The 13,792-nt window shown below is 37.6% G+C and overlaps 1 protein-coding gene across 1 annotated transcript; it reads left to right on the forward strand.

Moving 5' to 3' along the window:
* The first annotated feature begins 692 nt into the window (after positions 1–692).
* Positions 693–11,663, forward strand: LOC107799444 (polyadenylate-binding protein-interacting protein 4-like). Its single transcript, XM_016622556.2, has 15 exons — positions 693–1,016; positions 2,309–2,498; positions 2,577–2,723; positions 2,856–2,989; positions 3,213–3,403; positions 4,831–5,008; positions 5,599–5,799; positions 6,469–6,593; positions 6,763–6,832; positions 6,941–6,974; positions 7,646–7,959; positions 8,091–8,237; positions 9,140–9,232; positions 9,379–9,441; positions 11,240–11,663. The coding sequence occupies exons 2-15, from the start codon at positions 2,366–2,368 to the stop codon at positions 11,267–11,269; spliced, it is 1,860 nt and encodes a 619-aa protein (XP_016478042.2). The 5' UTR covers positions 693–1,016; positions 2,309–2,365; the 3' UTR covers positions 11,270–11,663.
* Positions 11,664–13,792: the final 2,129 nt, after the last annotated feature.

Raw genomic sequence — 13,792 nt, forward strand, 5'->3', positions numbered from 1 at the left:
TAAGGCAGAACAACCAAAGCATTAGGATGAAACATAAAATATTGTCCACAATGAAGTGTTCTTTAAGACACCATCACATTAAATACTTTTAAACTATAATACATACTCCCTCCGTTCACTTTTACTTGACATGTATACTAAAAATAGATTTTTATTTTTACTTGTCACTTTACGCATATCAAGAGAAGATAATTTTTTTTCTTGTTATACCCATAGTATTTATTACTCATTTCAAATCCTTTTCTCAAATCCAATAAAATATGCATCAATTAATATGGGTATCATGGTAAATTATGCACTTCATTTAGTATTTCTTAAGGGGCGTGAAAAGTCAAAACGTGCCAAGTAAAAGTGAACGGAGAGAGTAATTATCTAACTAACGTGACAAAATCGATCATTTGTGTAAGTTTTGATGATGTCCTTTTATTTTAAATTCAAGTATTATGCTAATGCAATAATATTTTTTCGGCATTTAAATGATTGTTGTGTTATTATACATAAAATTTCTCTTATTAATTAATTTTTATTGTTCATTCATATAAACAAATATTTAAATCATCATGTGCCATTATAAAGCTAAATGTCTAATTAATGCTAAAGCACGCCCTTAAATATTTCTTTATTTTATTTAATTTCGTTCATTTCCGTACATTTCAAGTAGTAATAACAATCAAGTGTACATCCTTTTATTTGCGATGTGGTTTACCACTTTAAACGGTAACAAGGAGTAGCTAAGATCAGGAAACCAATTCGGAATCGGAAATGCAAGGAGAAAATATAACGGATATCGGGTCTTGGGTTGGGTCGAAACCCATATAATAAAACGGGCAATTGAGTCGCTCTCTGGTCCAAGTTGGGTTATCAGTAGCGGTAGACCCGCCAGAGACTATTGTTTCATCCTTCAATTGTTTTTTACACACAAAGCGTCGTCATCTCCGATCAATCCCGTTTCTTCATCGCCAGGATCGCCACCTTTCCCCCCCCCCCTCTCTCTGTATCTATCTATCTATTTATTCGTAAGTCTCTTCATCCGTACTTACCAAATTTGCATGTTTATTATCAGATCATCTAATGGATCGGCACAATTAAAGTTGCTTATCTTGTTTCGAAGTTTGAAATTTCTATCTGATTACCAGTGTTTTTTGTTTTCGTATACTTCATTGATTGTCTATGGCAAATTTGTTCGGTTTAAAGAAGATTTCTTATGGATTAAATATTTTGTTGCCAATTCGTGCTTGGTACACCACACTGATGTTTTACTTGTTTGTTCCTGTAGCTTCTTGTCTTCTTTAATGGGTTAACTAGATGTGATAACTATCAGCTGCATCTCGTGTAAGTTGCACAAAAAGATAACCCAATGCGGGTTGGTTTTAAAGACTTTGGGGTTAGGGTTTTTATACTGAATAAAATAAGATTGATTGGAGGTCCGTGATTTCAATAGGATTTTACAACTCCAGCTCATATGTTTTTCTCAGGTGCTTTCAGTTGGTTAGCCAAGATTTTACTTCCCTGACAATGTTTAATGCACAATTTGATCTTTTCTTTGCAGTCTATAGCCTTTTTATTTAAAGAGATTTACATTAAGGTCTTCAAAAAGTACCAGTCTTGTCACTCGCAAAGTTTAGCATTGAAAAACCTCATATCAGTTTAAATGTGTACTACTCTCATTTGTGTTCCTTTTTTAAGATCTTTGCTGGTCTATTTTCAATTTTTCGGATCATCAATTTTGGATTGGCACAATGAAAGTTGCTTATTTTTCTAAGCTGAATTTTTTAATTTGATTACCAATTTTTTCCGTTTTTGTATACTTCATTTTAGTGTCTGACAGTAAATTTGTGCTGTTTATAGAAGATATCTTATGGGTTGTTTTGTTTCTTGTTACCAATTCGTGCTTGGTATGCCACACTGCTTATATCTTGAATATTGTTTGATTGTGCTTGTTGCTTCTATGTCTCTTCTTTCATGGGTAAACTTGATGTGATAACTATCAACTGCATCTCGTGTAAATTACAGGAAAGGGAACTTAATGTGGGTTGGTTTTAAAGACTTTGGGGTTAGGGTTTTCATATCGAATAGGGAAAAATTGATTTGGGCTCCAAGATTTCTCCAGGATTTTAGAATTAGAGGGGGAGCTTAGTGCACTGGCTGTCATTTGTATAGTTGTTTTTTCGTAATACTATCCCATACCCTCTGCTCAAACATGGTGTGTGGATAGATAATATTCCATATCCGAGGAAGAATATGCTTCACTAGAATTTCCATCTCTTGAGCAAGGACTATATATTTATTGGTGTATTGTCCTCTGCAGTGTATATAGACTGAAGTTGAGCTGAACTGCATCCTGCTGATATCTTTTGGGAACAATATGCAGCAAGCTGTTCAGCCAAGGTCTTTTGCCAATGGATTTGGTCGTCGGAAAGGCGAAAAAGAAATGGGTACAAGGTTGGAGAGTAGAACGCAGTCTACAAAAACGACTTCCAGCAGGTTGACAGGTGTAGGTGAGAGGCTGAGAGCTGCTAACTTAGAATTGTCTGTGTTTCTTCATATCCTTAATTCTTAACTGCCATGAATTTCAGGTAAAAGGGGAGCATATGAAAGCCCTTCACATGATCGACTAGTTTATTTTAGTACATGTCTTCTTGGACATGAAGTGGAAGTACAGATACTGGACGGATCCGTGTTTTCAGGGATATTTCATGCAACAAATGCTGACAAAGATTTTGGTATGTCTGGAAAATTAAAATTAGATTTCTTTTGTTTTATTTTATCCAGTATTGATGACCCTGACCATTGTTCTGTCATGTATTCAGCTATTTTGCATTTGACGTTTGCTTCTATCATTGAACTTTGCTCAGGTATTATTCTGAAAATGGCCCACTTGATAAAAGATGGTTCCCAGGGGAGGAAGAATACTCCTGAATCTTTGATCAAACCTCCAACAAAGACTTTGATAATACCGGGTAAAGAGCTTGTGCAAGTTATCGCAAAGGTTTGTGTGTAACTTTTATGATTTTTGCTTGCAATTATTTTATTTACTTTGGTAAAAAATTCTAACTTTGATATAGTTCTTAAATGATCAACCAAACAATTGACGCTGTGATATAAGATTGTGGTGGCATTTCATGCAAGACTAAGATATAAATAGAATCAGATTTTATGGCTGTCTCTCTGTTAGGTAAATCTGTAATAATGGGGCTATTGCTTTGGAATAGGGTGTACCTGCAACTTTAGATGTCTTCCAAGCCGAATTGCTGCGGGAAAAGCAGCAGGAGCTTTTGACAGATTCATGCATATCACAGTCCCAGCATGTTGAGGTAGAGAGGCAGTTGGAACGTTGGGTGCCTGACGAAGATGCTCTTGAATGTCCTGAACTGGATAACATATTTGATGGCCACTGGAACAGGTTATTAGATCAAACTAGTTTTGTTCATCTGATATTTGTCAAAGTACTTAACTTTTCAGCTATGATGAAATTAATCACCAAACCCCCTCCCCTCAGTCCCCCCCCCCCCCCCCCAAAAAAAAAAAAAAAAAAAGGGATCATAATTTATCAACATGTAGTAGAAATATCCTGTGTTCTTGGGTAAACTGACTATTACAATGGAATATTCAAGAAAAGAATCTGCCTATGGTTACCATCTTTTTTTTTTTGATGTTTACCCATTCCTAATTACCCTTCTGCGTGCTGAAAATGCTAAACTTCAAGTGGGATTTTGTTTGATTTTCTTGAGGTAATCATACTCACATAAGCATTTTATTGATTTGACTCTTCTCTCTCTCTCTCTCTCTCTCTCTCTCTCTCTCTCTCTCTCCCCTTAGACCGCTGATTACTTCCTTTGTTTTGGAAGTTGTTTGTGATCTTCTTCCATTCTTTAGAAATTCTTTTAACAGATATTTTGGAATGAAAGAAAGGAGAAAAGCAAGGGGAGAAGGTGAAAGAAAGAATGGGAGGAGAGGGAGGAACAAAAGTATTAGTTTTTGTTTTGTTTTACACACTACTCTCCCCAGACCCCACAAGTGGGATTGCACTGGGTATGTTTGTTGTAGAAGCCTAGAAGGAACGTAATGGGTCCGTGGAGATGAATATCCTTCTTGAAGTATTTGTTTTGTTTGTAAGCCCAAGATTTCTTGGATGTTGCAGAAGTTCCATTAAAGAGGCCTCCTTTCCCCTCTGTTCTTGAATTTTTGATCCCTGGCCATGTCTCTCCAGTCTATCCTTCTCCCCCATTTCTTGGCCAAATATTCAACCTGGAAAGTGAAATATTAGGAACTCTCATTTTTTTCCCACCCTTCGCGTGAATTAAATATCCATAACCCTAAGCATATCCGAATTCAATGTTTTCTGGAGTAGGGAGTTGAGTTGAACTGTGCAGGATATTAGACATGGAAAATTTTCATGTTCTTTAACCCTTTCCGAAATCATTCAAATCCTTTTCTGATGTCTCTAGGTAGAATGTGTCTTGGTGGAAATCGTTAGTTCATGCTTATGTTCTGCTTTTCCTTTGAGCTGCCTATTACAGAGGGGAGAAACCCGCGCCTTTCCCGTGTTCAAAGATCTCTTCTACTTCTTAATTTGAAGATTATTGATAGTCAAATTTGATTTTGGTGCTCTTTTTCTGCTCATTAGTGGTGCCAGATGATTGCTTGGAATGGTTGCTCCACAGCTGTATTCTTCAATTAGTAGCGATACATGCCTATAAGATTTCTTTTTCCCCTCTGGTGTCAAATTTGTTCTAGTTGTGAATTATGTTTCTTTAGCAAGTGTTTACCGGCTGTCTACCAATATGACAATGTGTTTCACCTACTATGTCACTGAATATGTGCTTGCAGGGGCTGGGATCAGTTTGAGGTCAATGAAACACTATTTGGAGTAAAAAGCACATTCAATGAAGAACTTTATACTACAAAGCTTGAGAAAGGTCCTCAAATGAGGGAGTTGGAAAAAGAAGCTTTAAGAATAGCTAGGGAAATTGAGGGTGAGGAAACACGTGATCTTCATCTAGCAGAGGTGAGATTTTCATCGTTACCTTTTTCTTGTGCAATGTTCTAAAACATGATAGCTCTGTTGCTTAAAGATATGAGTAATGAAACCGAGGGGTCCTCGCTTCACATGTGCGTGGTAAAGCAACAATGAACGATGAAAGCGAGGGGTCTTTACTTTACATGGGCGAAGCAAAGCAACTTCAAAGAAGCGTGAGCGTCCGATAGTAAGGCGCAAGCGATCCGAGAAGAAGTCGCATCTTTAATTTGACATTAAAAGATAAAAAGAATAGTAAATGGTGCTGTTTACTATCTGAATACTAGGACACCTTTCCAGATACACTTCAGTGTTCTCTTCATGTCTTTTTTCTTCTTCACTGGTTTGCAACAACCTTTCTTTGCATCTTATTTTTAATATGACCAAATTTTGCACTTAACTTCAAAGCGTGCTTCGCTCACATCTCGCTTAAACCCCTAGGAGTCTTGTTACTTTTTTGCTTTCTGCTTTTGAGAACACCGATATCGTTAATCCTTGGTTTTCTTTCCATCCTCTGATGGTTCTTGTTCTGCCTTTTGATTTTAATTTTCTTCACTTGTTTTGGAATTATATTTTCACAGGAGAGAGGAATTCAACTTCATGGGAACCTTGAAGTTGATGAAGAAACCAGATTTTCAGCAGTTGTTAGAGGGGTTGATGATAGTGGATATGATGACTGTGAGGACATACTGGTGGATTCACGTAATGATGAAACATTCACTGGCACGAGTGTTGGGAAAGTTGTTGATGGTGCAGAATTCTCATCAAGATCTTCCTATACGGTATGGGTATGCTCATTTAGGCTCATTGTGTCTTGCATAAACTATTCCTTTGTGGAATGAAAACTTTATTCGTTTGTGTCAATGTATTGCTAGGTAAGGTTTTATGTCTGTGCTTAATTTATTTCCGACAAACTGAGGCATTTAATTGGGATATACCTGATGTAGGAAGATGGTTTTCTAACTATTCAAATGTCTCAACTAGTTGGAAACTTTATCGCAGAGTAATGCTGTGAAAGTGCTGGCAAATACAAGAACTATCCATGCCTTTTAGACATAAGTCCTGCTAGCAAGAAATTTCTCTTAACTTTCATAGATCGAATGAAATGGTTTAAAGTGGCTCCCAAAGATGTGACTTAACGGTCAATGAAGTTTTAATGAATGAGAGACTAGGATTCAAATCCCAACAGAGGAAAAGAAATGTTAGGTGATTTCTTTTCATCATTCTAAGCTTCTAGAGTTGCCCCATACCTGCGTTGGTGGGAGGTAGCAGGTACGCGGTTGACTAGTTGAGGTGTGCGCAAATTGGCCTTGTATACCACCAATATCAAAAATACAAAAATAAAAGAGGTCTTTAAAGTGTCTGTGTTCATGTGTTAGTTCTATGCCTTTGATTTTCTGCTTGTATCTTAAGATCACATCGCCAGTGTTCGTCTTGCCTTATGTCTGTAGGATGAATTGCAATCTTCTCAGTTGAGTACCAGCAGGAATGTCTATCAGACTTACTATGATGATCATAGCAAACAGTCATCAGCTAAACATGTTCCTCAAAGTGCCTCGATGATGGATGAGAGCAGGTTGTTACAATCTTTCTTTCTGACATTCTGACTGTTCTTCTCTACCTAGTCTGAGAAGTCTACTTTCTCTTATCATGTTTCTACTTTTAAAAGAGAAAGCTTAAATACAATAAACTCTTACCCCCTTTAGCTATCAAATTTTTATTGCTCTGACCATGTATTCCTTTAGGGGGCATAAGATCACCTTCAGTGAACATGATGGAGCTAGTTGCAATGATGAGGAGATGAGAATGCAAATGGTAGCTGAACTTTAACTCCCTTAAATGCTTATTGCTTTCATTAAAAATCTATTTCTTTTTTTCTTGCTTGGAAAAACTCTCATGGTCAGTACTCGTTGTTTCTTGTAGTTAGCTGATGAGGCTCAAACATCAATACTTGAAGGTGAGTTTCTCTTGAGGTTCAACTAGTCAAATATCCATGCCTGCAACTCCTAAAGATAGGTTTCTTATAAATATTTCCATTCTTGCTACATTGCTGCTAGTTGACTTGTATCCTATCATCTTCTCTTCGCTTTTTTTCCCCTCAAAATAGCTCCGCTCAGAAATTGATATTTTAATATTAGGGTGTTATACTCATCTAAAAGAAAAAATTATTGTCTGCCTCAAGATTGTTGAGCATGTGACTTTGGTCCTTCGCCATCAGTAAAAAAAAAAAAAAATTACCACGTCAATGTTCTGATCTACTGCCCACCAGCTAAAAGAATGGCTGGTGGTGGTTGGTGAAGGTCTAGCTAGGTAAGCTTCCAATGATGCTAGGTTCCTTGTGGCTTTTGCACATCTCAAAAAAACTTCTATTTTAACGTATTGTATACTGAGCAGTCAAAATAGGTAATATAATTAATCCTGGTAGCGTCACTTGTATATCATGAGAATCAAGGATGCTAGTGGCTCCTTAAAGAGACTCTTTTTAATGGAAAGTTTTATGGTTAACTAAGTTAGCCTCCCTTTTTAATTATAGTTTATCCCCTTCTCGCTCATCTTTTAAGTGTTTAAAAAATGTGTCTCTGCCTCATTTTATTGCATCTCTGTTGATTTTAAGGTTTTTACATGTAGATTCCAAGTCATCACGACTGAAAAAGGAAACGTCGGATAAGGGTGGATCATCTGCGGATGTCTCCGCATTGTCTGCTCCTCTCAAGTGCCAGGATAAGATTGCAGGTTCTTCTAGTGAAAAGGGGCCTGTTGCGTCTTACAAGAGTCAAGACATTGCCCGATCTGCTAATTCTTGTGTCAGACCTAGTAGTTCTGCTTTATCCTCTATTGATAAAGCAGGTGCTGCATCTAGCAATGGATTGTCACGTAGCTCTTCAGTGAGTTCATTTTCCTCAGAAAAATCCACAAAGTCCACATTGAATCCACATGCTAAGGTAAGACTTCTTCTTTGATACCTTTTTCTATTCAACAAAGGATGACTATCAGCAAGCAATCATGTCATGAAGTTTTGATGGGCAATCATTTCATGAAGTTTTGATGGGCTCTTCGTTCAACGTTCTGGCAGGAATTTAAATTTAATCCCAATGCGAAGAGTTTCGTCCCATCTCAAACGACTTTAAGACCGGCATCTCCAGTGTCTGATAATTCCTTCTACTATCCAGCTGGGGTGGCTGCTATGCCACACATGCATGGCATGTCTGTGGGCATTGGGGTAATGATGCTTTTATGTATTATTACTGATTGGTGTTGCTTTTATGAATGTTCGTTTTTATGAATGTGGCTTGGCTGGGTACTTTTGATGCCAAGCATGGTTTAGTCTTGATGATCTGGGTTTCATTGGGATAGGCAGTTTCCATACTGGTATTTCATTCTACATCTGTCCAACTCTATCAAATGAAATATATTGTCCAACTCTACTTGCAAATGATTCTCTCCTTTTTTTTTTTTTTTTTTTTTTTGGTGAAATGGTACGGAGTTGCAAATGATTCTTAGGAATGGTAATTTAGTGGAATAACTGAATCTTAAAAATATTACATAATATGTTCACCACAGTGGTCTGAAAATCAGTAGTTTATTGTTACACCGAGAAGAGCACAAAAAAAACAGTGAACCTATCATAACCTCGTCCTTTATCTGGGCTTAAGACCAGCAGCGTGGCCTAAGTTTGAGGGATGCCACACAAGGACTTCCGAAGAGTCATCTGGCCTAGTACTTCGCCCAAGCACACTTGATTTTGGAGTTTTACGTATAGTAAACGGTAAAAGGGTAACAGCCACCTTGTTTTTTTATGTGTCGTTAATTGATTCTTTTCCATCTTTTAAAGTTTTATGTATCATGGATGCAATTCTGTTGACTAGCGATTAGTGAGATCCTCTTTAGACTAGATTTTTGGAGTATTCTTAAGGAACTGAGATGCACGATTGAATTGCAAGCTATTTTCAAATTGCTAGATAGCTGGTGAAGTTCACAAAGAATCTGTTTGCATCTTTGTGAACTGGACATGCTGTTGCTTCTCTCTCTCTCTCTCTCTATCTCTCTATCTCTCACTTTTTCCTTTTTGGAGGGTGGGGCAGAGTGTTCTGATGTTAAATGTTACTAACGTACTATTTGCAGGTTGGTCCATCGTATGCTGGACATCAGCCTGTTATATTTAATCCACAGGCTACACCTGCACCGCAGCCATACTTTCATCCAAATGGACCTCAGGTTTGTCCTTTTTTTGGTCATTGCCCATAGTACGTGCTGGTTGTTCTGCCTGTAATCTTGGAGAGATTTGGTCAATGCACTAGTCGTTCTGCCTATTATATTGAATTGGATTGCATAATGTTTAAAATCTCCTCCTTTGATTGCAGTATGGACAGCAGATGATGATTGGTCACCCTCGGCAAGTTGTCTACATGCCAACTTACCCCCCTGTAAGAATCTTTTTCTGGCATGTACCCTTTACTTTTTCGGTCTTGCAGTCTTCCGGCCATTTTTATAGCTCTCTCATTGTGATAAAAGTCAATTTTGGGTACCTTGCTTGATAATGAATTAATGATCATAATGGTCCTTAATATAGTAGGCAATGCTTAAGAGGAATTTTCCACAAAAATACCACAACACTATCTACACCTTAATATCAAGCAAGTTGTCGTCGGTCATATTGCTTATGCTTCTCTGAGCCGAGGGTCTATTGGAAACATCCTCTCTATCTCCACAAGGTAGGGGTAAGGCTGCGTACACACTACCCTCTCCATACCCCACCATGTGGGATTATACTGAAGTTTTTGTTGTTGTCGTCGGTCATATGAATTCTCATTATCTATGTCACTCCATTTAAGCTTGTCTCAGTATAATTTACAAAAACATAATAACTAGTATAATCCCACAAGTAGGGTGTACGCAGACCTTACCCCTACCTGGTGAGGTAGAGAGGTGGTTTCTAATAAACCCTCGGCTCAAGAAAAGGTGAAAAAAGAAGAAAGGAAAGGAGAAGAAGAAGAAGAAGAAGAAGAAGAAGAAGACAAAAGACGAAAAGGAAAAAAGGAGAAGCCGAAAAAGGAAAAGTAGCATCAAATAGTAACAACAGGGAAAGAAGATAAACAAAGCAAACAAAACAACAAGCAACAAATAGAGATCGAAGAATATGAAAATACACGAGTGCTACTGATACTACTTGGAACTCTCGATTACCTACTAGTTTTTTACCTTAATTCTCAACCTCCACTTCCTCTTATTGTGGGTCATGTCCTCAGTGAGCTGAAGCAGCGCCATGACCTGCATAATCACCTCTCCCTAATACTTCTTTGGCCTACCTCTACCTCTTCTCAGATCTACCATGGCCAACCTCGCACACCTCCTAATAGGAGCATCTATCCTTCTCCTCTTCATGTGCCCGAACCATCTCAGCCTCGACTCCCGGACAAGCCTTGTCCTCTACGGGGGGGCACTTCCACTTTGTCCTGAATAACTTCATTCCTAATCTTATCTCCCCCGGTATGCCCACACATCCATCTCAGCATCCTCATTGCGGCTACTTTCTTCTTCTGAACATGAGAGTTCTTGATTGACCAAGACTCAACCCCATACAGTATGGTAGGTTTAACCATCACTCTATAGAACTTACCCTTAAGTTTCGGTGGCACATTCTTATCACACAAAACACCGGATACGAGCCTCCATTTCATTCACCCCGCACCAATACAATGTGAGACCTCCTCGTTACCTTGGATTATAGACCCGAGATACTTGAAACTACTTCTCCTGGGGATGACTTGAGTATCAAGCTTCACATCCACGCCTGCTTCATGAGTTCCGTCACTGAACTTGCACTCGAAGTATTCTGTTTTGGTCTGTCTCAGTCCTATTTGATAAAACAAAATTAGTTTTTGTAGCACCAGAAATTCTCTACCTTGTTGGCAAATAAGTCCTTTGACAAGGCCAAAGACTCCTAATGAACTTAGGACTCAAATGCCAATCTAACACGTGCTTAGTTGAGCATGTCCCAATGTATTTTGCATTTCAAGGATACACCATAGATTGGCTAGCTTCACGCTGTCTATCTACAACTCTCTCCTCTTTTATCAAGAGTTGGGACTAGCAATATAAGCAAGATCACACTGGCAATATGATGGAATTTCCCATTTATCTGATGATGCTTCTGCTGGTATAAGGATAATATAATAACAAACTATCAGCTTTAGCTTTCTTTCTTTATCTTGATGCCAACAGGAATCGCCATATAAGGGAAGAGAGTTTTGACCAGCTGGTTGATGACCTGCATCGCTTGGTGGCGCAATTGCTGATATGTGAAAGTAGTTTCTGACAGTAGATTGCATGGATCATGTGTTGGTGCATAAAGTCCTGCTGGCTGATAAAATAGCTGCAATTTCCGCCTGCTGGCTGAAATGGTTCTGCTCCTGTGTATGTCAAATTAGTTATTTTGGTTTTCATAATCATAGATTCTTTTTTTTGTAAGCTCTTTGGTGTTTCTTTGGTGCACTGCCGTATATTTTTCTTCTTCAGGTGTTTATTTTCTCGACAAAATTTTAACCAATTTGTGGTTGTTTGTGAAATTCTTTTTTATTCATACTTGTATCATGTTTTTGCTCTTTGATAGCGTTTGCTGGTGCAATATGGTAGTTCTATGGACGAATTTGCATTTTTCTAATCTGATTTTAGTTTCTAATCTGATTTTAGTATTGGTGTCACTTCCTCGTGCCTCTGGCAATTTAACTGCAGTCTTTGCTATAACGAGCTGGTGCAATAATATTCATGACACTGACGTCGCCGTGTACGAGGTGGTCAAATGGCATTAATTGTCCATTTGTAAGAGGCCATATGATCCGTTAAATTATAAATGCATGTAGTGTAAATAAAGAAAGAATTGGCGTTTTCTTTTGCAAGGCAAAGATATTTGGAGGAATCCTGTATCGAAGTCTGGGAATTTCTTTGTGTCACACCTCCCGTTTTCGGGGAAAATGGTTTTTTCTAATTAAAGTAACATTATTGAAATATGATTGGTTTATTTTATTTTTTAGAGTCGCCACTTGGAATAATTGATTACGGTGTTCCAAGTCACCAATTTATTTTAAATCTCAATTCAAGGAAGTTTGACTTTGTTTAAGTCTGTAAAACACAGAAGACCGGGTAAGGAATTCTATTAACCCGAGAGAAGGTGTGAGACACTCTCGAGTACCGTGATTTTAGCACGGTCGCTTAACAAATTACACTTGGCTTGATTTATTCGGATTATATATATATTTTAAAACCTTTTATGCATTACTGCTTCTATACCGCTTCGAATTATATATTTTAAATAATTATGGAGTTTATTTGAAACAAGTCACGATGTCGTGCACTTATTATTTTGTACACATTACAAATCACGCCACGTGAGCTTGAAAACATGAAGAGTTTTCAAGGAAAAAAAAGATGAGCGATATAACTAATTTTTTGTCAAACCGTTATTTATTATTATTTTTTTTAAAAGAAGAAAATAAAATAAGAGAGTGCAACTGAGTCCTGGTTTTGGACATCCTACATATCTCGGGTTATAAGGGAATCAGGTCGTGTGTAGTTCAAGAAGAGTGGTGGAATGATGAGTTGCAGGGTCGAGTGAGGTTCCGTCGAGGCTCGGATTTGCGGTTTAGTTTGTTACATCCAAATGAAAGAAAATTACATTAACAAAAAGGAAAATACAAAATCCTCTCTTATTTATTTATCTTTTACTTACCTTCGTCTTACAGTGCCCGTGAAGGTTTTCACTAGTAAGACTCTCATTTTTACTTCTTTATTTTTCTTTTGCTTTCTTGTGTGAACAACTTGACAATGTTCTATGTCGCGTGACAACCGTTGCTCATTGCATGCTTCTTTTGACATTCTTGAAGGCATATCGGGAGGTCTTTATTTTGAAGGTTTTTGATAGGGTTGGAAAGAAAGGACGGCATGAAGGCTCAAAGTAGACTTAAAATTAGGGGGTTGTAGACTTACAACTCTTGGAATCGACTCTTTCAAAAGTGAAATAAAATCTTTGCCCCAGTTTCAGATACTGGGAATTTTTTAATTTTTTGACTCTTATTTGGTTTGACCGAACCGTGCTGCCTACATATCCTTTTTTAAAGGAATCAGGTAAAACGTAGTTCAAACATCCGACCTAACTATATTTTATTTTTCATCTTTCTTTCTATTTCTTCTCTTTTTCTTCCTTTTTTTCTCTTTTTGTTTTCAAAACAAGTTGCCCCAGCTTCTATTTTCTAGGGGATCTTGATTTTTTTTTTAATTTGAACTTTCTAAGAATTGCCCCAGTTTGTACTCTTGGGATATGGACTTTTCTATTCATTTTTTTTAATTTTATTTAACTCGAAACTTGATTCCAAAAGAGAGTGGTCAAAGAAAATAACACAAGCTCAAAAGGGGTAACGAAGGATATGAAGTGTTTGGATAGTAGAAAAAGGGCATCCCAGCCTCGAGAACGCCAAATATAGTATCATTTCGCGATCACAGCATTGATGAACATGTCTGTCTTCTTGGTGTGTCGTGGTCGAAAGACACTTTCCATCCATTAATGTCGAACTTTCCACCAAACTTCAATTGATACTTCCTCAAACCCGACCTGCACAATGATTTGAAGGTAAAGATCATTAACCTCTACGGGTATGACTATTCTAGTTCCACGTGAATTTTACCCGAGCTTAATTCCAAAGTGTTTCGACTCTTTATTCATCATCAAAAGTGTCTTTTTCTCAGTCATCCAATTCAAAACTAAATCAGTTTTCTAAGATC

The sequence above is a fragment of the Nicotiana tabacum genome, chromosome 4 (assembly GCF_000715075.1).
Source record: "Nicotiana tabacum cultivar K326 chromosome 4, ASM71507v2, whole genome shotgun sequence".
Taxonomy (NCBI): Eukaryota; Viridiplantae; Streptophyta; class Magnoliopsida; order Solanales; family Solanaceae; genus Nicotiana; species Nicotiana tabacum.